The 26,397-nt window shown below is 44.1% G+C and overlaps 2 protein-coding genes across 3 annotated transcripts in view; one reads left to right on the top strand and one right to left on the bottom strand.

The window, feature by feature from the left end:
• arhgap20 (Rho GTPase activating protein 20) overlaps positions 1–6,122 on the top strand; it is a 42,314-nt gene extending 36,192 nt beyond the window's left edge. For both annotated transcript variants that reach the window (XM_015364439.2, XM_006639342.3), the window contains exons 14-15: positions 296–410; positions 2,569–6,122. In XM_015364439.2, coding sequence (XP_015219925.2) covers positions 296–410; positions 2,569–4,349 — 1,896 coding nt within the window. In that variant the 3' untranslated portion in view covers positions 4,350–6,122. The remainder of the gene's footprint in view (positions 1–295; positions 411–2,568) is intronic.
• Positions 6,123–15,266: 9,144 nt separating this feature from the next.
• Positions 15,267–26,373, bottom strand: fdx1 (ferredoxin 1). The gene is made up of 4 exons (XM_015364360.2): positions 26,056–26,373; positions 21,843–21,967; positions 16,551–16,680; positions 15,267–15,459 (listed from the first exon to the last, which is right to left on the bottom strand). The coding sequence occupies exons 1-4, from the start codon at positions 26,226–26,228 to the stop codon at positions 15,342–15,344; spliced, it is 546 nt and encodes a 181-aa protein (XP_015219846.1). The 5' UTR covers positions 26,229–26,373; the 3' UTR covers positions 15,267–15,341.
• Between the last annotated feature and the right edge of the window lie 24 nt (positions 26,374–26,397).

The following is a 26,397-nucleotide window of genomic DNA, read 5'->3' as shown; positions in this document are numbered from 1 at the left end:
CCTTGTCCTGTAATATGTTGGCCAATTATTAAGGTTTTTAGATGTCCTCACATTCATAGAAAGAATATACAGTAAAGGTGTACTCTGTCTTCAGGATTCAGGAACAGATATGGCGTAGGTTATGAATTAACAGAAAGGAATCGTGCCAGTCATGATTCACACAATTCACCTCAGTCAGAACTGGTGTGAGAAATGAGCCTGTAGTTTTTGCTGAAGAAGGACCTTGGATGCAGGGAGCTCATATCTGTACAGTTGTGACCACTACAGTATAAAAACGAACACTGTTTTCTTTCAGGTCTCCAGCGTTGTGCAGTTTGTAATAGAGAACTGTGACAAGATCTTCGGGGAAGATGTCACTGGCCTTTTTGGGAGTTTACCGCAGAAACGCGCCGGCAGTGATCACGGCTCAGGTAAGGCCACAGAGTTATTGTGCACCGCAAGTCACGAAAATGTCACCACACGTCTTTCATACTATAGTATAGTACAGTACATAAAAATTGCATCTTTCATTCTGCAGCATCCTTGAGCACCTTGAGGAAGACGCAGTTGCTCTGGAGGTCAATATTTTATTAATTTAGTGAAGTCAGCTGCCCTGCAAATGAGCTTTGCAACTCCACAGTGCCCTCTGTATAGAAGAGAGCGCTCATTTCAATCTTGTCCAAATATGAAGTGTTTTTAGGAAACAAAGGAGCCGAACGTACAGCGAAATACCAACTTGATACAAGTTGAAAGGAGTGACGAGCAGAAGGGAGAGAACTATCTCGACAGAAACCATCCCCAGTTGTACCATTAGACACGATCACTTGCTTTGGATAGTTTTGTAAAATAGGACAAATAAATGGAATACCTCAGCGTTAGCTTGATAGCACGTGTTGAAAAATTGTACTTTTGTGTCAGTCAGCTGAAACTATCTTCCCTGTAGCTGTCGTTTTAAGCAAGACCAAGGTGATTGTATTTCTCGCCACAATATTGGATCTCCAGCAAGAGATCCCACTAATTCCAAACAGCAGGAATAATAAAGGCAATCAATCAGACATTTTTCACGTTACAGTTCTGATAAGTGGACACTTGAGCGTGTCTCATGCATCGCAGCACGTTCTCCTTAATTCCTTGTTCATTCCTTTCATTCCTCGAGTTCTTCTAGATATCACTTTGCAGAATGGTTTGTGGGGGTTTTTTTTCCTGAAAAGCTGAATTTTCCTGACCGTCCAGTGGATAAAGATAGAAATTGAATGCATGGATGGGAGATGAATTTTGAAATACTTTTGATTTTTTTTAGCCTTGCATTTTGAAACTTTCCATGACGACGTGCAAAGCGTTGTACCTGGTTGTTTTAAATGCAAAAAAAAGGTTTAAAATACGACATAATAAAAAATGACAATAACAATCATTAGACTTTTAGATTGTAAGATAGGCTGACTAAACTGGCCAGCATCTAGTGGTAGTTCCTTCTAATGATAGGTCAGTATGGAATTTTTTTATCCCGCGGTATTTGACCTTTAGTCATTTCACGGGCTCTTTGTTGGCACCTTTGACTTCTTCGGAATGCTCTCTTAAGGAATTAGTTTAAGATTTCCTTTATCAGTTCCATGAAATCTGGAAAACAAAAGATTCAAAGACAAAATGAGTTCTTTTTTTTTCTAAATTAGTATCAGATCCGATCATTCTCATACCCTAACCTAAGGTTGTTTTGCTAACCTGTTGTTGTAAACTTCCTTGTCCTAGAAGTCCAATCAGTGTAAATTTAAGATCTACCTACAGAATAAAAATAAAGATGAGCATGTTAAATGTTTTGATGCTTGCATTATTGTAGGTCTCTGAACTCATGTTTGTTTGTTTAGGTACTAGTGGAATAATTCAAGGGCTGAAATGTTATTTGTGACAACTTTTTTACGTATCCTAATGGATGTGTCTAATAATAAGGGTATTTTAGTTTTACAGTGTTTATTTAAGTGTTATAAAATGCTACTGTAAAACAAGACAGAAAAGATTATCTCAATTTTTCAGAAATTGGTTATCTGGCTATATAACACTACCTACAATTAAAGTCTTTGTATGTATCTGTGAATGTATTGAAAATAGTTTTTTATCCAGGAAAAGTAAATTGGAAACTTTATAAAGGTTACAACAGTTAAGAGATAAATAATAATAATTCCTTATACTTACATCTTGCTCTTTCTGGACACTCCACTCAAAGCGCTTTACAGGTAAAGGGGATCCCCTCCACCACCACCCATCACACAGTGTGTAGCCCAGAGTGCGCCAGTACTCTCCCCACACACCAGCTCTCAGAGGAGAGCAGAGTGATGAAGACAGTTCAGAGATGGGGGTTATTAGGAGGCCATGATTGGTAAAGGCCAGGGGGAAATGTGGCCATTACACCTGAGTAACACCTGGGATTTTTAATCTCATCCGAAGGAGAAAACGCACAGAAAAGCATTTGCCCTTAAACGTCATGTAGAGGAATCTGTTTTCAGAAGTGCTTGGGTACACCTTAGAGTATGTTGAATGTCCTGTGGGTGTGGATCCCCCCGTGCTGACATTTACGTTCCTTTTGTCCGGGCCCAGATGCGTCCTACTTCCAGATGAATGACTCCTCTTACGACAGTCTGGAAAACGAGCTGAACGACGATGCGGACTCTCCCTTCCCGGAGCTGGGCAGGAAGGACAAGCAGGACAACCGCAGCAGGGACTCCGTCATCACCCTGAGCGACGGCGACCTGGACCAGCCCGAAGCCGAGCCCGTCCGCCTCCGGCTGCCCCCCCTGACCCGGTCCAGGAAGCTGGCCCCCGCGGCCCGGCAGAGCCGGCCTGGCAGGGAGCCGCTGGAGACAGGCTCTCTGTACCCGAGGGGCGCCAGGAGACACCGCCGCTGCTCGGAGCCCACCCTCTGCCTCTTGCCGTCGGGCTCGGGCCCGCCGGGTGAGGAGCACGAGGCGGTGGTCCGGAAGGCCAGCTACGACGCCGTGATCGCCGCAGACGAGGAGGGCTACGTGGAGCAGCTCCACGGCTTACAGCTGGAGAGGCGAGACTGCCGCCAAGGCACAGACGCAGACTCGGGACGGGCGGGCAAGGACAGGGGGGACTCGCGGAACCCTTCGCGCCTGAAGCTCAAACAGCCTCCCCCACTGAGGCTCAACCTCTGCCCCGCCACCAGCTGCTCCAGCCTGTCTTCGCCCGGCACGTCCCCGTCAGGCTCCTCCATGAGCTCCCTGGACAGCGCCTTCTCCCAGTACTCCGACCACTCCGTCTTCACGCCCGCCGAGCCCTGCTTCCCGAGGGCCCAGGGCGAGCTGTCTCCGCGGTCTCCCAGCCTGCTGTCCCCCGTCCTGCGCTCCAGCCCCAAACCGGACAAGCTGAGACTGGCCGGCTGCCCCAAGGAGAGCTGCGAGTGGACGCTCCAGAGGAGCCCCCACAGCCTGCACCCCAACACGTGGCTGAAGAAAGACCGCAGCTGGTCCCTGTGCAAGAGAGAGCGGCGCTGCGCCGCAGAAGAAGAGGAAGAAGACGCAAACCGGAGCAAAAGCCCGCTTCCCAGCGAGACTCCTCGAGTTCCCCTGGAAGACGCTTGTCAGGAAGTTGGAAAAACAGCCAGAGAGCCAGCAGACGGGGGCACGAAAGAGCGGAGCAGGCCGCCGCCCTATCAGGAGGCCATACTGCAGATTTATCGGTCAAAGCCTCCATTTTACCAGGCTAGACAAAAAGGTTTCTCTGTAAAGGACCTCAGGCCCCTGCATGAGCAAGAGAGCAACAAGAGTGGTAGCCAGCAGACAGACGCTTCCCTGCAGCCCAGACTGCCAACCCTGAAAGTAGAGAGGAGTCCGGCTAGAGACGGTGAACTGGGACAGCTCCCTGAAGCTGTGTTCTATGGGCAGGGTGTCTCCTTGTGTGTTCACCCCATGAGGAGACAGCAGTCTCAGTCCTTCACCCTGGGCACCGAGCGCCCCAGAAGCCCGGCGCTGCGACGCTCCTCCGAGCCCGGTGTCGGCTCGCGTGGGGCGCCCTTCTCCTGGGACCCGGAGAGGCAGCACAGGCCTCTGCCCGCTAGAGAAAGCAAAGACCTGGCGGCCGGGGCTCTGCGGGGCCACAGGCTCAGGATCTCCGACGTGGACGCGAGCAGCAGGGGCCTGGATCCCGATTCACAGCCCAGCTGTTGCCTTTCGCCCGCCGCCACCCAGGCGGTGAAGGATTATTTCTCCCAGACGGGTGGTGAGAACTGTTTGAAAAAGACTCAGGAAGTGACCCGTGCGGTCCTTCAGAGCAAGAGGGAGTGGCAGAGTAAGAGGTGCAGCGACCCCAAGTTCGAAGACTTTGATCAGATGCTCTTTGCTGAGGAATCGTACGTGTGAAGGGGAAGGAATCGCTCTGTACAGCTTTATACGCGACAGGTCTGTGTTTCTGACTCTGGAAATTCACTCTTCTGCTCTGTATCAGCCAGTTGATGCCCCTTCCAAAGCTTGAGTGTCTCAGTAATGCATATGTAGGGGATTCCCACAGTCAGCAGTCTGTAATTTATATTTTCCAGTACGTTTCAGATGGTCTCCCAATGACAAGTGCACACAGGACCTGTTACCAAGAGTGTTTTGTGTTGTATGCTTCGAAAGCACTGCACTTTTTTATCACAGTTACGGAGAGATGACAGAAAATACAATACTCATTCCACTTTCTCGAACACTATTATTCCAGTTATCATATTTATTAAATGTATTATATATGTTGTGTCATACTCCACAACTAGAATGTCTGTTAGTCCTAGTCATCAAGAAGGATCTTCAGTACTTTTAAAATAAATGCTTTTTGCAAATATAAAATACGTCTTACTATGTGTTTCGTTTTGGATGCAAGGTTCCATGTTCCAAGATAGAAGGTATTTTATTTCAGACTGAGAACAGGAGGCACTTCTCCACTCAACGGCTGTTTGAGGGAGGAGTGGGGAACAAGCTGCCCGGCCGTGTGGTTGAAGCTCATCCCCTGGCTTCTGTCAAGACACAGCTGGGTGAGATCTTGGGATCAATGAGCTACTCACCACCTAACAGGCCAGATGAGCCTACTGACTTCTACCCATTTGTAACCTTTCTTAAATGTTGTAAAATGCAACTGGGAATTCTCTATACTTGTTGTGACACATGCCAGAGAGAATGAATACAATCCCTGTTAATAAATACAGATGTTAACAGTTACATTTCAGACTTTAAAATAGCAGGAAGAAAGACACAAACATTTTCGGTCAAAACGCGAAACACTCCGCTGTTGACATTCCAGTGTCGGGCAGTGTTTCCTCCTTGGCTCCCAGACACGTCTGCTGTGCCACAGAAGTATCCACAGTAACACGGAGAAGGAGGTGAAGATGTAATCCTTTAAGTTGATCTCGAACATTCTGGCCAGGAGAAGGAGTTACATCTACAAATTACATCGGGGAGGAGAGCAAAAGGCTTTAAAATTCCTTTCGGAATGGGGGCTTTGGGCAAAAAAAGATCTTCTTCATTAAGAGGGCAAAGTAATTTCGAGCCTGCAAGGATTTTGGCCTGTGTCTAAATTACTACGAGATGCTCTATCTTATTGATATGAGAAATGGACTTATTAAGCAACCAGGAATTTGGGGAGTAGTCATCTCACCACGCAGAGACTTTGCAGAGCAAAGAGCCGTCCTTAAACTGATTAGGTTTTATGTCTATGAATTAAGTACATTACAGTAGAAATATGTAATCTGAAGAATTTAGTTTTTTTAAAAAAAATTTTAGACATCTGTACACATACTGTATACTGTAATGACGGTGTGATTGTTTTTTAAAAAAACATTTTGACATTTAAGGTTGTTAAATCACCGCTGCCATAATCATCTGAAACTATATGATTTTGATATAGAAGAGCCCAAAAATTATATATATATATAAATCTATTATTTTAGGAGAAAATGTTTATAATGCTGTATGTACACTATTTATAAAATGATACTATAAAATGCGTAGCTGTATAAGCTGTAAGAACTGAATGTGTATATTTGTAAATGTCAATCATGCTGCTGTCTCTTAAAAGTATATTTGCTAAAAAGTGCACTATTTCTATATTGTGGAATTCTTTTGTCATGCATATGAAATAAAGTATCACACTTTTCATGAAAATATTACGTAAAGCCTTATAATTCAGTGTATTAAAGAAAAAAAAAAGATGTTTGTTCGTTGGAGCTAAGAAGCAGGAAGTGTCTTGTCTTCAGCAATGGCCTGCAGAAGATCAAATAATAAGCTGATTCTGGAGGGGCTGTCTCCCACAGGGAAACACAGGCCAAGGCCTCCTAGCTGAAAAGAAGGAGTCAGGAAACCATTCCTCAAAGTGTGCCTGAGGCACTTCTCCATCCTAATTACAGGTTCCGTGACGGGGGACATTCTTCCTTGCTTTCCACCTCGGAGAAACACCGCATTTCCACCTTAACTGTTTTATGCTATGAAACCTGAAGATTCTTCCCCATGTGCCTCAAACATGGCTCCCTGCTGCACGTTGTTGAAGTACTCAAACAGAATGAGTTGGATAAACACCTCTGATTTACAGCTCTGAATCCGACAGCAGTGGAACCTGCGTCAAGCTCGTTACCCCGTGGATGAGATCCAGCCAGCAGTCTGAAGTGAATCCTTGGCTCCAGGTTGTGCTTTGACACCACGGAAATTCTCCGCCCAAGTGCTGTGTTTTTCTTACGAGCCCCGCGTCCTCGGCCTGCGGATGAACTCGGATCTTGTCCGTAGTATTACGGCCTGCTCAGTGTGCTGCACATGTTGCGCTACCTGTGTTGTAGCGCAGGGGCGAGAGGTCTCCGAAGGAAACATCTGGAGAGAAGGTGCAGGCGGCTGCCGCGGCAGAGCCGACGTTTTTAACGGCTTTTGTTGACGCCTTTCTGCAGAGCCGATTCAGTGTATTGTTGCCATGGAGACTGGCGGCCCAAACTCAGAGAAGGTAGGCGCTGGGAGAGACTGCAGATGAGTTACGAGCAGCTAAGAACGTGTTCACCCACCTTGTTTCCCTTTGTCTATGAGAAGATCTGGCTCTGTGGGTTCAGCGGGAGTGGGTAGCCCTCATCCTGTGAGGACACGATGCTCGTGAAGAAACAGGTAGCACATTCCATCATTAAAGACCATAAAGAGCTCGTCATTTTCACTTACCACAAAGAAATAACAGTAGAATTTATTGCATCCAAGACCTTCTAAAAACCAAACCATTTTTCTGAAGGGCAGCTGAGGATTGTGTCAGTTTTTGGCGTAACTAGGCTCATTCTCCAAATTGCTTTCCCTCGTGAATAACAGCCTTCATTGGTTTTCAGTCCCCGAGAGATGAATTTAGCCACCAAATTCCAAAACATACCACTTAACCACCAGTTTTGCCTTTCAAACAAATATGGGTGATCTCTGCTACAAGCTTTATCGAGATCATTTGAATGTGATTGTAATGTGGAGTTTTAAGGTGTCTGAATTAAGCTTAGATTCAGGTTTAATTTAATACTTTTTATAATGAAAGGAAATAAACTCCGAGGTGTCTGCTGCATGACCAGCAGGGAACCATGCATGGTTCCATCACACCATCGATTCCCTCATTGTGCCATAAACAAAATCTCTCTGCTAATGGCTGACAGTGGAATTCTATTGTGGCAGCACATCTAATCTTTTCACGTGGCCTCAGAGCGCTTCGTTTAATTGCTTTCAATTGGTGCTGGTTTGTCACCTCCCCACTGCAAAAAACAAATCCTCAAGGCAGAAGAAGTCTTAGCCACTTCACATGACTACATGAACCTGGGCCATGAACTACAAGCTTAGCTGGGTAAGTCAAGTCAAGCGTACTGCACGAGCAGTGCTCACACCAGTGACCTCAGCACGCGGGGCAGCGTGGAGGGGTCACAACAGGCGTCATTCTCGCGTGTCTCATCTAACCGCCCACAGGCGGGGAAAGGGATCACCGGCGTGGGCCTTCCTGCGTCGTGCATGACGCGTGACGCTGCTGTGAGACCAAAAAAATCTGATTTCAAGGCAGGACTTGCTTTAACAGATCACCAAAACAACATTTCGGAGGGATAATGAATCATCACTGGTGGATATTGTGGCTAGATAAAAGTGCGCTTAATTTGCACTTTGGTAACCTCTCTCAGTACTGTATATCTGCCAATAAACACCCCCCCAGGGGATAATAAAGCTTGAATTGATCGATTGAGTGAACTCATTGTATTAGGTCCAATGTTCATTTGCTGTGTTTATATATCACCTCATCAGGTAGTCTGTTATATTTGGGCACACTGGGTGAAAGCAGTGGGCGTTCCCTTGCTATCACTGTGCCGTCTGCTCCCTGCTCCCATAATGTGAAACCAAAAGAGTCTGTGCAGCCTCTTCATTCCCTTAACAACTACAACTCTACACTGTCATGGGTCCATGTGAATGCCCTTCGATGCCCTCAAAAACGCCTTCTGCTGATACAGATTATAGGCCACACAGTTTTGTACGACGGCAATGTTTTTCAGATTTTCAGAGGTGCTCAACGCTAAAATTCTTTGGCTAGGAAAGGTTAGGAAACAACAGGAAAGTGGGGCATCAAGATATTAGAAAATGATGTACTTGGCATATACAGAAAGCATTATCTCCTATGAAGGACTTGGCCGATTATGTTTTGATATAATCCCTTCATGGCAATGGCTTGTGGGGACCTGGGTTCAGTTCTGCCTGGGGTACCCTGTGTGTGGAGTTTCCCTGTTCCCTCTGAGCCTGTGCAGCCCTCTCACATTGTAAAGAAGGAGGCTTGTAAACACATCGCTTTTAATCCCGTAAAAATACTACACTCAACTGCGACGGTTTTGTCTACAAATACAACTTGTTAGCTCTGCCTGCAGATCTTGTTGGAACATTTCTGCGGCAAAATCTCTGCTGCACAACCTGCACGTATTCGCTCCTACATCCCATGACATCAGCCCTTACAGTGACTAGTGAGCAGGAAGGGCCTCTCCACGTCGCCATCTGTGGGGAATTCGGGCGCGGGGCGCGACGTCGCCAACGCGCGCGGCCCGGCGATTCATTCGAAATTCGTTCAATTGTTTCTGCGGCCGCGAGGATTTTATTTTGTTACTGAAACGTAGGAACCAGTCCAAGAGATCGGGACTGCCGTTCCCCCTGGAGCCAGTCTCACATCATGTTTCCTCTCAACAGCGGTGGGGGGGGGCAGATTTGGGGGGGCCTCTGTGACGTCCAGCAGGAAGGGAGGCAGGAGGAAGAGGCCGAGGCGTGACCCGACGGGAAGCCGGCTGTCGGGACAGTTCAGACGCGCAGCGCGGTACGGACACCAACCTGGGGACTGAAGGTGGGTGAGGTGCCTTCCAGAGTGAGGTGGGGGGGTGCTCACAGAGCCCAGCATGGCCGGACCCCCCCGACTCCCACCTTCAAAGGCTGTGCCAGCAGACACCTCGCCCGTTCGTGCACTTTGTCCTTGGGCCCCCGCGGTCAGGGTCGCCCGACAGCCTCGCCGCGGGAGCGACACTTTGAGCGTCGGGCCCGTGACCCCCGGACACGCTCCTTCCATCAAAGCTGGCATTTTCTACCCAGGCCTCCTGCGTCACGAGGGCACCTGGGGCCCTCAGCTGCCTGACCTTCTGTGACATTATGAGAAAAGGATTCCCCCCCCCCTCCGGGCCTCACGCGTTCCAATTCAAACTCGGAATCCTTCTGCTTCAAAGGGATTCGCAGACCAGATGTCCCCAAACGTGCTTTAGACAAACACGGTGGCTATTTCTGCACATGGCTTCTTTTCAGAACATTCTGTGCTTCAAGCCAGTATCAGCTCTTCCACAGAGATATATAGATTTACTTCCATACACGTGTAATAAAAGGATTTTTATAGATTTGTTCTTCTGATTGCCCTAAAGGATACATTTTATACATACGTTATGACTGGGGGGGAGGAGCAAAACTAAGCGAGATAAGAACCACTCAGAAAGCTCAGAACAAAAGATATTGTTTCAAAGTGTTTTCCAGCTGTCTGTAGGCTCAGAGGCAAGTAAACACAGGAAATCAAAGGGTGGTTTTAAAGCCACACTCAGGTTAACTTGATTGTGAATCACGTCTGAATTGTGGTCATCTATTGAAGAATCAATATTCAACAGTGATGGAGAGGCCAGGACAAGGACAAGAGAAAACATCTTCATCCATCATCATCATCATCTACCCTCCTCTATCCAGACCGCTTGAGTCGTGCAAGACAAATCTTTCTTCTGAGCAGTACTGGAGTTCAGATTCTGGCTTAGTAATCTCAACACTATAGAGATCTTGCCCTCCTATTATAGGAAACTAACTTACTACATTGTGGAATCCTTAGGATTAAAAAAATTCTCTCCTAGTTCGGTGACGCATTTCTAGAAGAGGAAAATGGATTCCCATTAATTTGGGGATCCACGTTGAAGGAAGAGAGATTCAATTAGGTTACATCTGTCTTTGTATTATTGTGCAGGATTCTCTCTTTTTGGCCTTTTAAAATGTGTCGTAGTGTTTTTAGATTCCAGGGGTAGAATTCTGGGTTTCTGAGCTTATAGGCAGTAGAATCTAAACACACAGACTGTACTGTGTGCAAATAGCGGTCTATGGCATAGCTTTTGTGAAACTGTTGTACAATTGCGTTATTTAATACACAGTACTGCTGTGCAACCACTGAGAGAAAGCTTCACAAACTGATGCTGTAACATTTGTAACAGAGCTACGTCCACCAAATTTAATCATTTTTATTGTTAATTTGTAAACACCGTGGTTTAAATAAAATGCAGGGGGAATGGAAATAGGCAGAACTGTTATGGACAGAGATGTGATTTACACAGAGACCATGCGGCACTGGTAGACATTTCAAATAGCAAGGCTCAGATGCAGACATTAAAAAAAGACACCGAAGATCACAGCAGCTCTGACAGGCTCCTGGAGAAAAATAATATATCTTTTCAAAAAATCAGGTAATTCGTGACCAGAACAACAGTCCACCTCATTCTTCTGCTGCCACTCCTAGAATTTGCCATCAATCTTGTACAGGGGCAGCTGGGAAGACAGGACCCCAGCATGGCTGGTGGCAGGGAGGAAGAGGAGTCACCTGACGACGCTGCGCATGTGCAACCTGAGGAAGAGGCGTGCTGGCGCTGCCCAGAGCTCACCCTTTCTGAGCCCAGAAAGACCACCCTGCCGCCTTTGGGAGATCAGAGCACAGCTGTCAGCATCCACACTTCAGAAACTCCCAGCTGCAATAAGAGATGCCATTGGATCCCCCAGTTCTTCCCAGAGCACACCAACCATCGCCTGCGTCCGAGGGGACATCACGACAGAGGAAACACTGCTGGAGCAGGTTTTGTTTTGTTCTTTTCCCCGATACGAGGCGGATGAATCAGTCCAATGTGCTCCGGGAAGTGAAGACGAGAGGTGGGAAGGCCGGAGCGGTTTCTTTCCTCTCTGCATCGGGGACGTTTCCATGCCAACGCCAACGGCGTTCCCGCAGAAAGCTGTGGCCTGCAGGTGGAGATATTCACCTTGCACGGAGTTCCCCACGTAAGAGGAAACCGCCTTCAAAGATCGGCACGCTGTTAAAAACTGTCAGGATTAAGCGCGGAGCTCCGGCACGTGAAAGGTGCCCACAGCCCTCCTGCAGCCAGGGAGCCAGATGCCGATTGAACCTCGGTGTGGGGCTGCCAAGTGTGGCAAACATGAAGGTCCCTAAAACACCATGACATCAGTCTCGGAAAAGCAGGAGCTACACATCCCGGGTCACAGAACTCCCACAGCACCCAGCCCCATTCTTCGAGTGCCTGCTAAGCATCCATGCGCGTCATGGGGCTTCAAAGGGTGGAAGCCTATAGTGATCTTAAGGGTATCTTTGTATTTCTGCACAAAATGTGGACTGACCCTGGTGGAACATCGTGTAGCCAATGAACTCCACACCTGGCAGAACAAGGCAACTGATATGTGACTAAAGAACTGCCATCACTTGGCCTGGATGGACTAACCGGCCCCCTCTCTTCTGTAGCCTCTCATATGTTTTCAATGTTCTTCACCAGGATCTCTTGCAGTCCAAAACTCATTTCTTGTAAAGCACAGCGTGATTGCACTGAACTTGTATTGTCAGTGTCTTCAACTGGCAAACATGCTCCTCACAAGACGCTGAAATAATTTTTATATCATCAAATTCGTCTGGGCCCACAACACAGGCTGCTTTTGTTCAGAACCATTCAGGCAATCAATTCCAACTTTGCTATTATCCTTCTACTGTACCAATACAATTAAAGTGAAGATTTGTTTGCTAGTTTTTAATTTCAAATTACCCCTGCTCAAAAGCAGTTTAACTTCACATTGGGCAGCATCATTGCATTCACACTGATAAACAGATTGGCACATTTCTGATCCTAAATAACAAACGGGTACAGTGAAAATGATCAAAATGTTACACCCATTTGCAACAGCTGCAGCGTCGTAACCATTTAGCCAATTCATTCCAAATTTCCTGTGTGCCATAAGACAAAGGTTATAGAGAGAAGGCAATCTAAACAGAAAATTAATTTTCCTCCACTGCACCACCCATGCTGAAAACAGTGTGATATTGATTACTATAAACACACTTCTTCGAGTCTTTGGTGCCCTCTGCTGGCTCTTTTCAAATCAAAATAGAAGGAGCAAAGAAGCAAAGATGCCTTTTCTCGCCTGGTCAGCTTTTGAAAGATGTACAGTACCTGTATGCACTCACATATATCTGGCCACACTATTTCTTAAAGGTTCTTCTTTTTTTTTTAGTACCATGACAAAAGCTGACACGTGCAGTTTATTTTTTGTTAAGGCTCAGGAAATATTTTTAGATATCAAGCAGATGCATGATTCTAACAAAAAAAATCAATTTCTGAAACCAAAGCTCATCTCCCTAGAAGTACAAAATGTTCAAATATCAGTACTGAAGACACAAATCTTACACATTGTTTTTTTTAATTAACATGTAAATATTTATTCGGTAGAATCCTTCTACACTGCTTTACTGTAGTATTTTTTGATAACAGCACTTGCTATTAAGAGTCCTAGGGGGTTCCTACAAAAAGTGAAACCCCATTGATAACCTTGGATATGTACTGAGGTATACATAATACTTAGACTACTTCTCATTTTAAGCAGTCAACTATGTACAGATAAATGTCTTATTTATATTGTTCTATTATTGTTTATATTGTTAATGAAATCAGTAAAAATATAACAAAATGGAAATTACATTCAGACTTATATGAGCGAGGTTATACAAAAGACAACAGGCAATAATGCTGTAAGGACAAGGTGTGTATAGACACCCCTTTGCATGAGAGGCTGTTACAATTAAAAGTAACTCAAATGATAAACTATTCTAAACCTGTCCACCCATCTTAAAGGCTGTAAAATTTCTTTAATCAATAAATGAAACATATGGTCAACATCTTTAAGTAAATGGCACTCAAAATCTAGCTTTCCTCAAGTGCCTGATACTGCATAAATTACATTATTGCCAAGATTCAGTGCAGACTTCTTTGTGAACAGGATACATCTAATGTGAGATCGAAGACTGAGAGTCACTTTTATGAGTTCAGCCCATGGAGATTGCTTTCTTAGATACAAAAGCAAGGAATGTTGACATTACTTTTTGCAGAAAATGATGACAAATATGATGACATTCATCCTATCCATCAGATTAGGTTTTAAAACCTAACACCAAACAAATCAGGGCCACAGTCTCCTAAAACCGGCTCAGTAGACAAACTAACAGATGCCTCATTTTTTGTGTACAACTATTTTTTAATCTTTAATGTTATCCCATCATCTTATTTGCATTTAATTTTAAATAACGGTAATTACCCCTCTATCCTCTTCCACCATGATCAAATCTAAAAAACATCCTAATAAAGTTGAAAAATTACTTAAAGGCGTCTGTTACACTATTTTAAACTGCTTTTCAAACTATTGTTAAATCACCTGTTCACTGTAGTTGACAAATCGCGTATCACTGTATTGTGTTAACCCTTACACACCCACAAATTTCTAAATTAAAATGATCAAATATATAGATGTCAAATATAGGTTTCTTCTTGACTGACAAAAAAAATGGGATAAGTTATTAATGCATGGAAAAATCTAATTTAAACCCATATTCTGGGAGGCGTACAATGTAAGAAATTCAGATTACGAGACTAAGATTCTTAAAACATCAGAAAATCATCCCTACAGTTTGTCACCATTACCTCAACCTTCCACGTTCAACTTTGAATATCTTCAGGGGACATTTAAATATTCTTTAATAAGGCATAACGGGTTTTCAACACCTCAGGCGCACACTCTCTCTGCTGTCACAAACGTGCAGCTCCAGGGAACTGCTGATGCAAACTACGTCTCCAAAGTACCCCAGTGGCTCATGCCTGGGAACAGCGATGGAAATCACACCCACCCGAGGCTGCAGACCACACATCAGAAGAGCACCGAGAAGCAGGCAGGAAACAGCAAGGGCAACAAAAAGGTTAATGGACCTCCAAAACGTTGTATTTCTGAAGAAACTGCAGCCAACGCCCTGTAGTGATATACCAATGATGAACCAGATACCGTCACAGCCCTGCATCTCGAGAAAAGCCGAAATGCTCTTATTTCTGGTTTTATTGCACCAGTGTGGGGTCATAGCATGTGCCAAAAGCAATAGCTTCTAGGAAATATAATTGCTTTTTCATCCCACACTTAATTTAAGTACGAATTGCTTGCGTGCAAAGGCATATCTCTAGCTCTGTATCCTAGAAGTACCATAATCACCAAGAGCCCAACTTTCAGACAAGGGCTCCTCATGACACAAGGACAGTCACTACAGTTACTTCTGTGCACACTCCTCCCCAGCCCAGGTCTCGCCACATTATTTCTTTCGGCTCAATCTCTTCTGTTTCTCAACGCCTCTCTCACTCCACAGCCTTAGGAAAGAGCAGGGTTGTGGGAGTTCACACCGCATTGTGGACAAACGGCCGAGGTCACCACTCAATGCTTCTCCAGCTGACACCTGTGTCCCTCATAAAGTGACATTCCCGTGATTTACGAATCCCTAGTGCCATAAGCCAATCCGAGACGGCAGTCGGCTTCTCTTTTTGATGCCTGATTTCGGCCGAGTCCTGCAATGCAGCCAGCAGTGAGATGATCTCGATAGGTGTGGAAAACAAGAAATCCTCACCCTCCGTCATGAACACACACCACTTATCAGACGGCAAGGGATGAAGGCGACGCGTCTAAACAACTGTATAACCATACCATTAAAAATATTTATTAATTAAAGTGAGCATCTGATTCACTGAGAGTCTAAAACCGCCGCGGGGTTTAGGAAGTTGTCGTGCCGACGTCCACGGACTGTCGAACGTCAGACACGCTCTCGGGAACTTTAACGGTCATTCCATCCAGAGACTTTGAGAGGCAGATCTGACAGCCCAGGCGGGAGCTGAGGAAAAAAAAAACAGAATCACAAACCATTAGAATACTCCAGCATACACATTGTACAGCTCCATGCATGCACTGAAAGCCATAATTCATTTGCCTCCAGCAATTATTTTAGAAGATTGTATATCGATGTATATGTTTAGGTACAATACATCACTATATTTGCCCGATAATGAGTGAACCGTAACTTAACACAAACTAGACGGCTTTTACCAGCTATCAAGAAAATGATTTTTGTCCTGTTGCTTGCTTGGGATAACAGTTCTATAAAAACTGCTTATTAAAATTAAAAACATGTAACAAGCATCATAATGTGAAATTCAGGTCTGCAGCTATAAGTTCGTAGTTCTCCACGGGCCAACTATTACAAGACCTAAGTGAATTTCCAACGATAAACAGCTTCCGATTAGATTTGTTATAAACAGTCTTAATGGCAACTGACCAAGAGCTGCTAAAAATACAAAGCTGTAGAAAACGAAGGGCAGCTAATTATTTTCCGCTAGATTGAAGTTCGGAAAATGCAATAAGCAGGCTTAGGAATGATATAATAAACAAATAAAGGACAGTCATCGAGTTTTAATCGGCAATGTTATTCTCTTGTCTGACTCCACACATGCATAACATCTCAACTAATAAGGATTGCATGTGCAAAGCTGCTTACTGCTCCAACACATTGCCATCCCATGCTGAAAACGCATCCTCAGGAAGATGCTGGCTGGGCAGGGATGAGCTTTAACTTTATGTAAGACTCTCCCCATAGCAACAACTGCCACTCATCAGCGCGAGCGCAGAGCCGAGTGCTGCGGTGCAAACTGCAGGGGAGACGCCTTTACTGTAAGCACCGTTCAAAACAAGGCTCAGGCCCGAAAGTGTGACTAGAACAGAAAATATTTCCAGTGCCAACACTGGCTGGGTTCCAGATTTATCAATGATGAAGGTGACTAAGAACAACAGAATAACATCAATAATAATGATATCCAATGCTTACGGCGAATTTGCCGTTGTCAGACTACATTATGCGACCATAAGTCTCATCATCCTTGGCTACACCATGGTGACCAAGCCCATCGGCGTCCACCACCGGACACTCACGTGTCAGTCAGCCCGTAGGCCAAGTCCAGCATGTCCATCTCCTCGTCCGTGATCGGGCCGAGCTGCTTATAGACGTCTTTCTCAAAGATTAAATGGCAGGTGGAGCAGGCCAGGGTCCCCTCGCAGGCACCTGAGTGGACAAGGAGTGAAATCCAGGCTCACACCGGGCTGAGCCCAAGGGGGTAGCTTTACACCAGGCCTGCCGAACAGCTACCAGCGGCGCTGTCCAAGCAGACACCCTAGCCTCTCTCTCCTCTCTCCTTGCACCTCCGACACCGGCAGAGTCGGAGCTGTAAATAAAAGTGGCTTCCCCCAACACAGATTTTGTGTTTTGCGCCCCTGTGAAAACTTGAACCTTGAACATATATCGCATATTTAGTAGCGCCAGAATCAAAGTGCATCTTGCGGAATCACAGAAGACGGAGGTTCCTCAGATGTACAGTACAGCATGTGAAAGGTGACAGACACAGGGACAGTAATCAGAGCTTGAAAAGGCCAAGAGTGTGTCGTGTTGGACAGCAGGACCTCCTGCGATATGGGATTTGCAGGTAGCAGACAAGCTGCGAGGAAGCCTTTCTTTCATTTCACATCTACCACACACCATCCAACACCCAGAAGAGTGGTCTGCGCTAACCTTTGACTTACGGCAAAACAGGACTTTTGCTCAACATGGCTCCTGCGATGTTGTAACTCATGGTCTCTCAGTCCATGGTCAATCAAGGAGTTATGAAAGTAACATCTAAATATTCTGGTGTAATCATTTTACGTTTCATCAGCTGCTAAGAACATATTTCAATAACAACCAAAATTGAAAGCTAAAAAGTTGTGTATTTTCCATTTAAAAGCACATTGTAGAATTCCAGGTTTTCTGATGCAGAAACAAAGCCTAGTCACCGAATTAAAAAAAAAATACCTGTGCTTTTCACAGTCGCTTTTGTTTTGGAAGATTCAATAAGTTATGGATAAAATAAAATAATATGGAGTGGCCTCTCCATAAAATGTTGTTTTTCCTACCAACAACTTTATTCTACACAATTAAAGAATATTTAATGGAGAGGCCACTCCATATAATTTTATTTTATCCATAACTTTTTTATCCAATGCGCACATTGTACAGTCTACCACTCCTCATTCTACCTATTAGAGCTTTAATATGTTTTTATCTTTTAAAAAAATTTAAAATCTTATGTTGACATAAAAAGACACTCAATGTCCTTCAACAGAGTGTGGCAAATTGTTTTCACTTATTTAGGTGCACTGTTTTCTCCATAGTTATAATCAAGCCTCAGCTGGCACATGCGAACACAAAGATTTGGAAAAGCTTTTCAATAACCGGAGATGAGGACCCCCTTGATGATGGGTGCCCAGGAATTAGCCACGAAGCGCACCTGGACTGCGAGAGTGGGGGGCCCAGCTGCCCTCTCGGCTCGTGCCTTGCAGCCTGACCACAGGACGACACGCTGGAAACTCGGACAGTAACGAGCAGAGAGAGCTGCCCTGGGCCTGCAGCCCAGCGCCGCGCGGTAACCAGGAAATCTCCGACGCTCACGTGCCCCACCAAGGGGAGACGCGGACTCGCGGTTCGGGAGGATGGTTAGGATTCCCCCCCGCGGCTGCCGAGCCTGTGCCACGGACACTGCCTTATCTGGACAAAGACTGCAAACGTCCCCGGTTGGCAGGGACCGTGGAAATACATTCATTACAGCATTTTACGACCAAGAATGCCAACTATTTTCGCAACATACAGTTGTTTTCACATGAAATTAAAACATGTCTTTGGAGAGTCAAGAAAACCCCAATAAATCCTCGTTTCTAACCTGCTGGTCTGTGCAGCTCTTAGCAAGCTGGTTTGGCACGCACATATTCAGAGCAGCTATCGAAGCACGAGGTCAGCAATTACGTTTTTGCACTGTGCCAAAAGAACCTCAAGTCTTTGAAGATACTGGTGTCCCGCACAAAGGGTTTTCAGGACAGAAATACTGATCTAAATGTGGAGACAGCAAACTGCGTGAATAATTATTGCGATGATTTATGTGTGTTATAGCATTTGTACTTGATGTTGGGAGATTTTACAAAACCGGGATTTGTTCAATGGTTATTTTAACTATACATCAACAGCATATCCAAACTTGCAAGTGAACTCTTTACTAATAGTACTTAAGGGTTTAAGCATAATTAAATCTTAAAAAACACTCAGAACATTTAAAGACACGACACGATCTATTTTTACCATCCCCATGGGTATTATCCTTACAGAAAAATGTACATGAGTATTATTGTAGTTGATCGAACTTCAGAAATAGAACAAATACATATAGCTATCGATATGCAATATGCTGACTGAAATTCCAACAAGGGCTTCCTGGTTAACCATCTCCAGTTTATATATATAATAGCAGATTTTTCTTCTATGTTGATTCTTAGCGATACACAGAAGGAATAGAGTTGATTTCATGCAGACACCAACTTGTAGATAGTTTCCCACAGTTGGGTAGTGCAAGATAGAGCACTATCTGTAGAGAATACATTTCCAACCTGCCTACTACAGAACCCTGTATTTCTCAGCATGATTAACCAAATCCCTGTACTGAGGAAGTCATTACTGTGGAAAGTTACACGTTCCATCAAAAACTGGAGCTTTTCACGCCAGAAAACTTCCAGGGTCAAGGAGAGACAATTTTGACCTGCTTAGAAAGGCCGGTAAACTTCTATATGGAAACTTGTTTCCAGCTTTTTCAGCTGCTTCACGGAATTAGAAGTGTACGGAGTTATTCTGGATAACTGCAAATAGGGTACATAACATTGAATCCAAAAACCACGCATCGAAAAGATCCGTTTAAGATACGTATCAAACGTATCACTCCACCTTTGCCGGCGGATTTCTGAGAATTCACTGGAACGTTGAATGAATGATTTGTGAATACGTGTATTTAACCCAGGGCATGTCTTACTGTAGGTTTAGTCCCTGAGCTAGTAGGCTTTCCAGCCCTCAGAATTCCAGGAATGTTTGATCACACAGTTTCCTCAGGTGACCACAGACTCCTAAGTACCCAGGAGGTCCCGGCGGTGGTGGAACGCTCAGGAATGAGGCATCTGTTAAAAGCTCCTCTTACATACTGACATTTCATACTCACCTACCGTATATATGAAAATGAAACTGCTTGTGGGGGGAAAAAAAAAAAATAACCCAGGCTGACTTTTAGGTCACAAAATGAATCACTTATTAATGACAGCAATCTCATTTCACACAGAGGAGAGAAATGAAATCAGCACTGGGCTGATGACAAAAGCTTTGGCCTGCTGAAACGCATAACTTACACCACCTATACGTCACATCCTGGGTCTCCTGCAGCCCCGCTCCTCTCTGGGGCCAAGCTGTGTACAGCGAGGAGCTCGTTTCTAGGATGGCAGGTTAAAAACTGCACACAAGGCCCCAAGAGAGACGACACTTGGGAAAACCAGCACTCCCTGACACAGGGAAGCCTGAAAGTAGAGAACATTTCACGCATCGGCACAGGCTGCTATCACAGTCAGAAAGAAGGACATGGAGTGGTCAGTGTAAGTATGGTTATACGGTTCTCAGCAGCACTTGTGAAAAGTCATGTGTTCAAGTCAAGTTCACTGTTTGGCATCATTCATCCCAGCAAATAAAACCCAGATGAAATAAACAAAGGCAAGACAAAATATTTATATATTTTTAACATATCAAGGGCATCTGCATTTTCTACAGCCTACCTGAAAACCCTGATTTTACTTATGGTTGCTATGCTTTTCAGTATCTCAGTCTTTGACTGGATGGATCATTTTTGCAGCGAGTCCTGCAAAAAAAAAAAAGCTGTCTGTGTTTGTGTGCTGCGTTATCAAACTAACGCAACTTGGAGGAATGTCAGACAATAACAAATGCCACACTCCCTGCTCCTCCACGGGCCTCTGAATTCCTAACACAGATAGCTTTATATGAACAGAGTTCTGCACCCTGAGGAAGAGACTTTTTTTTTTAGTTCCAGGGCTCTCAACTTTATCATTTTAATACCAAAATAGGAAGATCCCTGAGGATGAGACATCACGCAACACACTGAAAACTGAGGAACTTCCTGCCATCACAACAGGAGCTCCTTGTGATGATTCAGGCATTGTACTGAAGTGCGTTCTTAGAAATCCGCCTGCAATTCCTGCACTGTGCACAAGCAGACTGAACTTTCACTGAACAAAAATCAACATTTAAAAAAAGGTGCAAATAGTTGAATCCTGGGAACACCTTTACGACAACATAAGACTTTAAACATTGTATCAGTACCATAAAACACAGTCATTTTACTCGTCCACTTCCAGAACCTCAGCATATATATTTTCAGGCATGTTTCTGTAGTTTTCCAAACATCCGATTATCAGATAATAAAAACTACGCGGTAGTGCATGTCAATACAATGTTTACAATCAAATGTGCATAAAATCATAGTCAACGACTTGAAATCATAATGATGGTACAAACCTTCATTTACATTAAAAAAAGTGCACTCGCCTCTAGCTACCAGCTGTCTTTATTACTACAGTGTATACTACACAGAATTAACACATTTTAAATCAAAGACGGGTGCTATTGTGCTGAACGAAATTGTTAGGATCACTCTTTTTAATTTAATTTAATACTTTATGGACACAATACTTGGCTGTGATAATTCCAGTTCTGTTACTGCGATGAAACTAACAATGACACCACATTCTCTCTGTTTACATATTTCAGGGGTAAAGAAACAATGCTACAGAAACGAGAAAAGCCACTTTTTCCTGCATACCTTTCTTTCACCAAGGAAATTCATCATGAACTTAGCTTCAGTGCACAGCCAGTGGGCCAGTTCACAGCTGCTAAATACCATTAATGCTTTTTACACAAAAAAAAGCAAGGCTGTTCAACGCACAGCAATTTTTAGATCATGTAAACACAGGTCAAAGTCTCCTGGTCACCCGTGTTACGCAGGCAGAAAGAAGAAATTCTTGGTCTTCTTTAAACATGCACAGGCCAAAAAGAAGAGATTTAAATAAGAAACAGCAATAGGGAAACTAGCCAGATCCTCAGATGATCCAGCTGTGATTTGGGAGTTTACACTGTCAAGCTCAGTGCGATACTGACTAACAGATCAGAGCTGTTCCTGTGCCTGTGACAGATAAGTGTTCAATGAAGATGATTCAGGAATGCAAAGGGGAAAGAGAAGGAAAAGCAGCAGCAGATGAAATGAATGAATCAGAAGGAAATGGCATTAAAACAGGTTAACAGGGAGAAATGAAACTCACCAAAGCCATCAAAATCTAGGTTTTTGTCAATCACAACATCTAATAAAGAGTCCCCAGTGTTGCCCTGCACAGTGATCTTTTCTCCATCTCGGTTGACGAAATGAACGGTCACTTTGTCTTCTGCCCTGAGGGATTTCAAAACAAAAGCAAAAATCAGTCATTTTTACCACAGTCAGCCGGTCATGAAGTCAAGCAATTGGCTGCCCAGTACTGAATTAGGGATAGATGCCCCAGAACTTACTTGTGAGCACATGTCATTGCAAAAAAAACACCTTGTAAAAATAAAAACTGCTTCTTACAGGACGGGAAGCACGCATGACACAAGGCAGTGTTGTTCCACAAAAAAAAGGAAAATCTACAGGTTAACGGAAGAGATTTTATAAAAATAAAAAACTGAACAAGACCACTCACTGTAAATAAAAAACCAATCAGCCACTGATTTGTAAAAACTAAATAACGCATTAAATTCATGAATTGGTTGATCAATGGAATCTTTACGATCACCCTTTGATGCCAGTCACACAGATTCAGCTCGGTGTCATTTTTTAATTTTCCACCATATTGAAAATACCACCGCAGAGTGCCAGGAGACAATATATGGACATAGATCAAGCTTCATGCAGATCCTCAAATAACAGCTCATCATTCCTTTCAGGAATTTGCAACTCCAAGGTAAAACTCTAGGGAATTATGCAAGTAACAGGAGGGCTAAAATGCTCCTTGTGCCAGTGAAATGACTGGGGGGCTTTACAATCCCGATATCATTAGGGAGCTACATACGTATTTTAAATATTTATAGACTAAAACTAGAAAGTCAAACATCAGAAATTTTAAGGATAAGTGCAATGTTTTGTCAATAAAGCCAAGTCTTAAGACTCTAATCTGGGTTAGTATACATAGACTCCGACAAACTGAGAGATTACCAGCCTTGTTATGCAGAACAGCATTTGAAGTTAAGGTATAAAAAAAAACCTACCACTAACCTTTAGACTAGGAAATTGATTTGACCGTTGTTAAACCCAGCTCCTCAAACGGAAAACAGTAGGTAAAGGGAATGCTTAGCAGATACAAGGTGTTTAAACAACCAGTTTAAAACTGAACGTTATTAAAAGTCCAGCACATTTCATTAGCCCTTTATTGAAAACCACAGCCTTGGAAGTCAGGAAGTTCAAAATAAGATATAAGCTGGGCTACAAAAATGAGCAATCAAAAAAAGCTGAAGTACTAACATTTCCGCAGGACAATTATGGTTTTATTAGAGCTTGCTGCCCTCTACTGTCTGTATTTTGCAATGCCTCCGAAAGAGAACTACAGGAGGGCTGAAGAAATAATACCTTCTGAAATGTGAATGAAAGTGATTATTAAATCTATTGCTTTACTAAAGAAGTTTAACAATGATCACAGCTTCCACACACTTATCCTTGCCTCCTACGAAAGCTTTGTGCTTATATTTTTAACACAATCTAATCCTTAATGAGAAAGAGTTTCTCCGGGAGCATGCCAGAAATTTGAGAGAGAAATGATGAGCTGCTGAAGTCACTCCTGCTGAAGGAGAACTGGGTTCAGTAATACTTCACTGAACCCAGCTCTCCTTCACCAGAGCAAGGCCCAGCTGTTAAATGCTCAACAATGATAACAACTGTTACTTATTCTTATCTCCGTGATGAAAAAATGAAGAAAGAAGTTAAACACTATTCTAAAGATCCAATACAAATAAAACTGAAATGTAAATGACATGCAAAGAAACCTGAGCTTCATTTGTATATTCAAGTCTTCTTGGAGATAATTTATGACAATTATGTAGTGCATTTCAAACAAAGCTCATAAAGAATTCCAGTAGGTAGCCTATAAAATGACCAGGCATGAAGACCACATGCTACGCTAAGCTGTTTTTTGTAGGCTAATGCTTGATTACAGGCCATTAACAAATTCAGCTATAAGCATTTGTTCAAGCAAGCAGTCCTGGCTATACAGTCCAGTTGTACCTATAACGTTGGTCTGGGAAAAGTTACTTTAATCTGCGTGGGCTCTCTCCTTCAGACAACATGGAAAACTAAGGCCCCCATTATGAGCTACTCCACTGAATTCATTACTCATTATCAGGTGCATTGTGATCTTTTTTACAATGACCTTTAACGGTTCATTCAAGTTCGAGCTAAATGGGCATCGTGTTAGGTTAAGAAAGGTGAACGCACTGAAGCATTATCAAGCACTGCAGGAAAAACAAATAACTGCACAAAAGATGAAATTGGCCCTTAGCTCTGAGTCATGTTAGGCTCTGAAATGCCTGGGGGGAAGAGGAATGGGCAAGGGCTGGACACAGGTACTATGCAAAGTGGGACGATGGACAGGAACTGCGGCACCAGAGGCGATGCTGCTGCTGCAACACTTGTTAGAGCACCTTTCTGCGGGAGCCAGCGACTGGCAAACAGCCACAGGCCCTCCTGTGGACGCACGCTCGCATGCACTGCAGAGGGTCCACAAAGCGAATGTGGGAAACAAAACTGAAATAGTCATGGTGAGAGTTTACTGGAAACATATTTCAGGGGGGAAAATGTTTTACGAATGATATAATCAGAGTAATAAAGGAAAGTATACGTCTCCTCTTCTTAACACTAACTGTCCTTAAATGCCACTGCTCATTCAAATAAAACCTGTTTATTTCAGCTCTTAGCTGTGCCCTATTAACCCTGAAGACCAGAGGATTTAATTCACGCCTTAAGCATTGATAAGTTTACACCCCATTCATTCTTACACTGGGATACCAAAATTCGAACCTTGTGAAGTAACTGTTCAAGGTGACAATTCGGTACCACCAATCACAAAATCACAGAACAGCTTTATGCAGTTTTGCGTCTTTAAGCCAACAGAAAGAATGCTTTATACGCTGCAGCTACAATACTGCCACTTCCCTGCAAGGTGACGACGCTTGAAATCATTCTGTTCCTAAACCGATGAAAAGGCATGTGATCAACATTTTCAAACATCATTCTGACCGTGGACCTCTCAGCCACTTGACGGCTGTTACCACCAAGGGTCAAGAGAAGCTGGTTTCGACTGACCTGAACCGATCTTAACTGGGTGGCAGGGGGTTAATTTACAGGTTAATTTACTTGATGAATGGGAATACTGTATGTATAGTCTGAAAACTATTTCAATAGCACAGGCAAAAGGATTTGAACCACTAAGACCAGGTGCTGGACGTTAGTCAGAACAGGGTACAGGGTACGGACAGGCATGCAAAACGATTTTAAAATTAAATACATTTGATTTCTGCATCATCAGTACAATTTGTAAAAACAGGCAAACCTCATATCATTTAAACTGCCCGTCACCATGAATGGCCCCAGGCATTTGATATACGCTGTAAACACGGGACAAAATCTGGATTTCAACTAGCATTAAAGACGGATGCACAGTCCTTACTCTGAACAATACAGTGCTTTATTTTCTACCTAGTAGAGAAAAATCAAAGAACCGAGGCAGCTCTACTATAATCTCTCCGACACTGTTGGTGCCACTGTGAAACAGGCCTTCAGAACTATTCAAGTAGGAAATTTAAGCATTGAAGATTACTTGTCCAAGCAACACTAATCCGCAATCGTTTGATTAATTCTTAAACACCTATCTAGATAATTTTATTTTTTCTATGTACGTGCTTTATTTTTACATAATGCACTGCCTCTCTTCGCGAAACGAAGCAGAGGATGCAAACTCGTACGTGAATCTTAGAAAGTCAGTTTTAGCAGACTAGACACGACTTGTCTTATTTAAGAGTCTCAAACAGCACACAAGGTGACATCCCGGTCAGGCCAGCTACGTTCAAACAAAGTTGAACTTCTGTCCTTGTTACGTAACCTGCACAGGATGACAGCTCTTCAGCCTTTTCCCAATTATGAAACGTTTTCGTCAGACTTAACGGTGGGGTTTTAGAAATGTTCAGTGAATGCCTGTTTTCCACAAAGTACATTTTATTGCGCTAGAAAACGACGTTCCTGTGCCATTCAGTACGTATCCATGCGACATTCACGTCTCACAAACACAGGTGCAAAGCAGCTATCCGATTCTTAAACATAGTTCACGACGTGTTTCTTCCACAAAGGTTATCTCTTACGGCGAGTTCGCACTTAAAGGTCGCTGCTGACTTTCAGCCGCTAAGCCGAGACGGTCCGCTCAGTGTCCCGGGTCTTGGGCGCCACCGAGTGTTTCCTACCTGCGAGCCCCGGTGCCGGAGCTCAGCGCCCGGCTCAGACTGCAGGCCGTGCCCCGGCGGCCGGCCGCTGCCAGCGTCCCCGGCGGAGTGTGCCCGGCAACCGCCAACCTGGAGCCGAGCACCAGGCTCTGGGAGAGCGAGAGTAATCTCCTCGTCACCGCCGCCACCGTCATGTTAATGACACGCTAAAATAAAAATAATCAGAGGAAGAAGGGGAGGGAAAAAAAAGGCCGGAATGACACCACCGCTCGTCTTCCACAATGACCGGCTCCGAGCCTCTGCAGCAGATCCTCCAGCTCAGCACACTGCCTCCGTCTGGTTTGAACACCGCTGTCTTCTCTT

This window comes from Lepisosteus oculatus, chromosome 15 (genome assembly GCF_040954835.1).
Source record: "Lepisosteus oculatus isolate fLepOcu1 chromosome 15, fLepOcu1.hap2, whole genome shotgun sequence".
NCBI lineage: Eukaryota > Metazoa > Chordata > Actinopteri > Semionotiformes > Lepisosteidae > Lepisosteus > Lepisosteus oculatus.
Note: the sequence above shows the minus strand (reverse complement) of the source record. Positions and strands in the feature narration are given on the sequence as shown.

Excerpts from the sequence above, each read along its gene's own strand:
- fdx1 (XM_015364360.2), bottom strand. The coding sequence starts at position 26,228 with ATGACGGTGGCGGCGGTGACGAGGAGATTACTCTCGCTCTCCCAGAGC. Across the intron at positions 16,681-21,842 it reads CCTAGATTTTGATGGCTTTG|GTGCCTGCGAGGGGACCCTG; the intron begins GTGAGTTTCATT and ends TTGTCCACTCAG. Across the intron at positions 15,460-16,550 it reads GCCTACGGGCTGACTGACAC|CTCCCGCCTGGGCTGTCAGA; the intron begins GTGAGTGTCCGG and ends TTTTTTCCTCAG.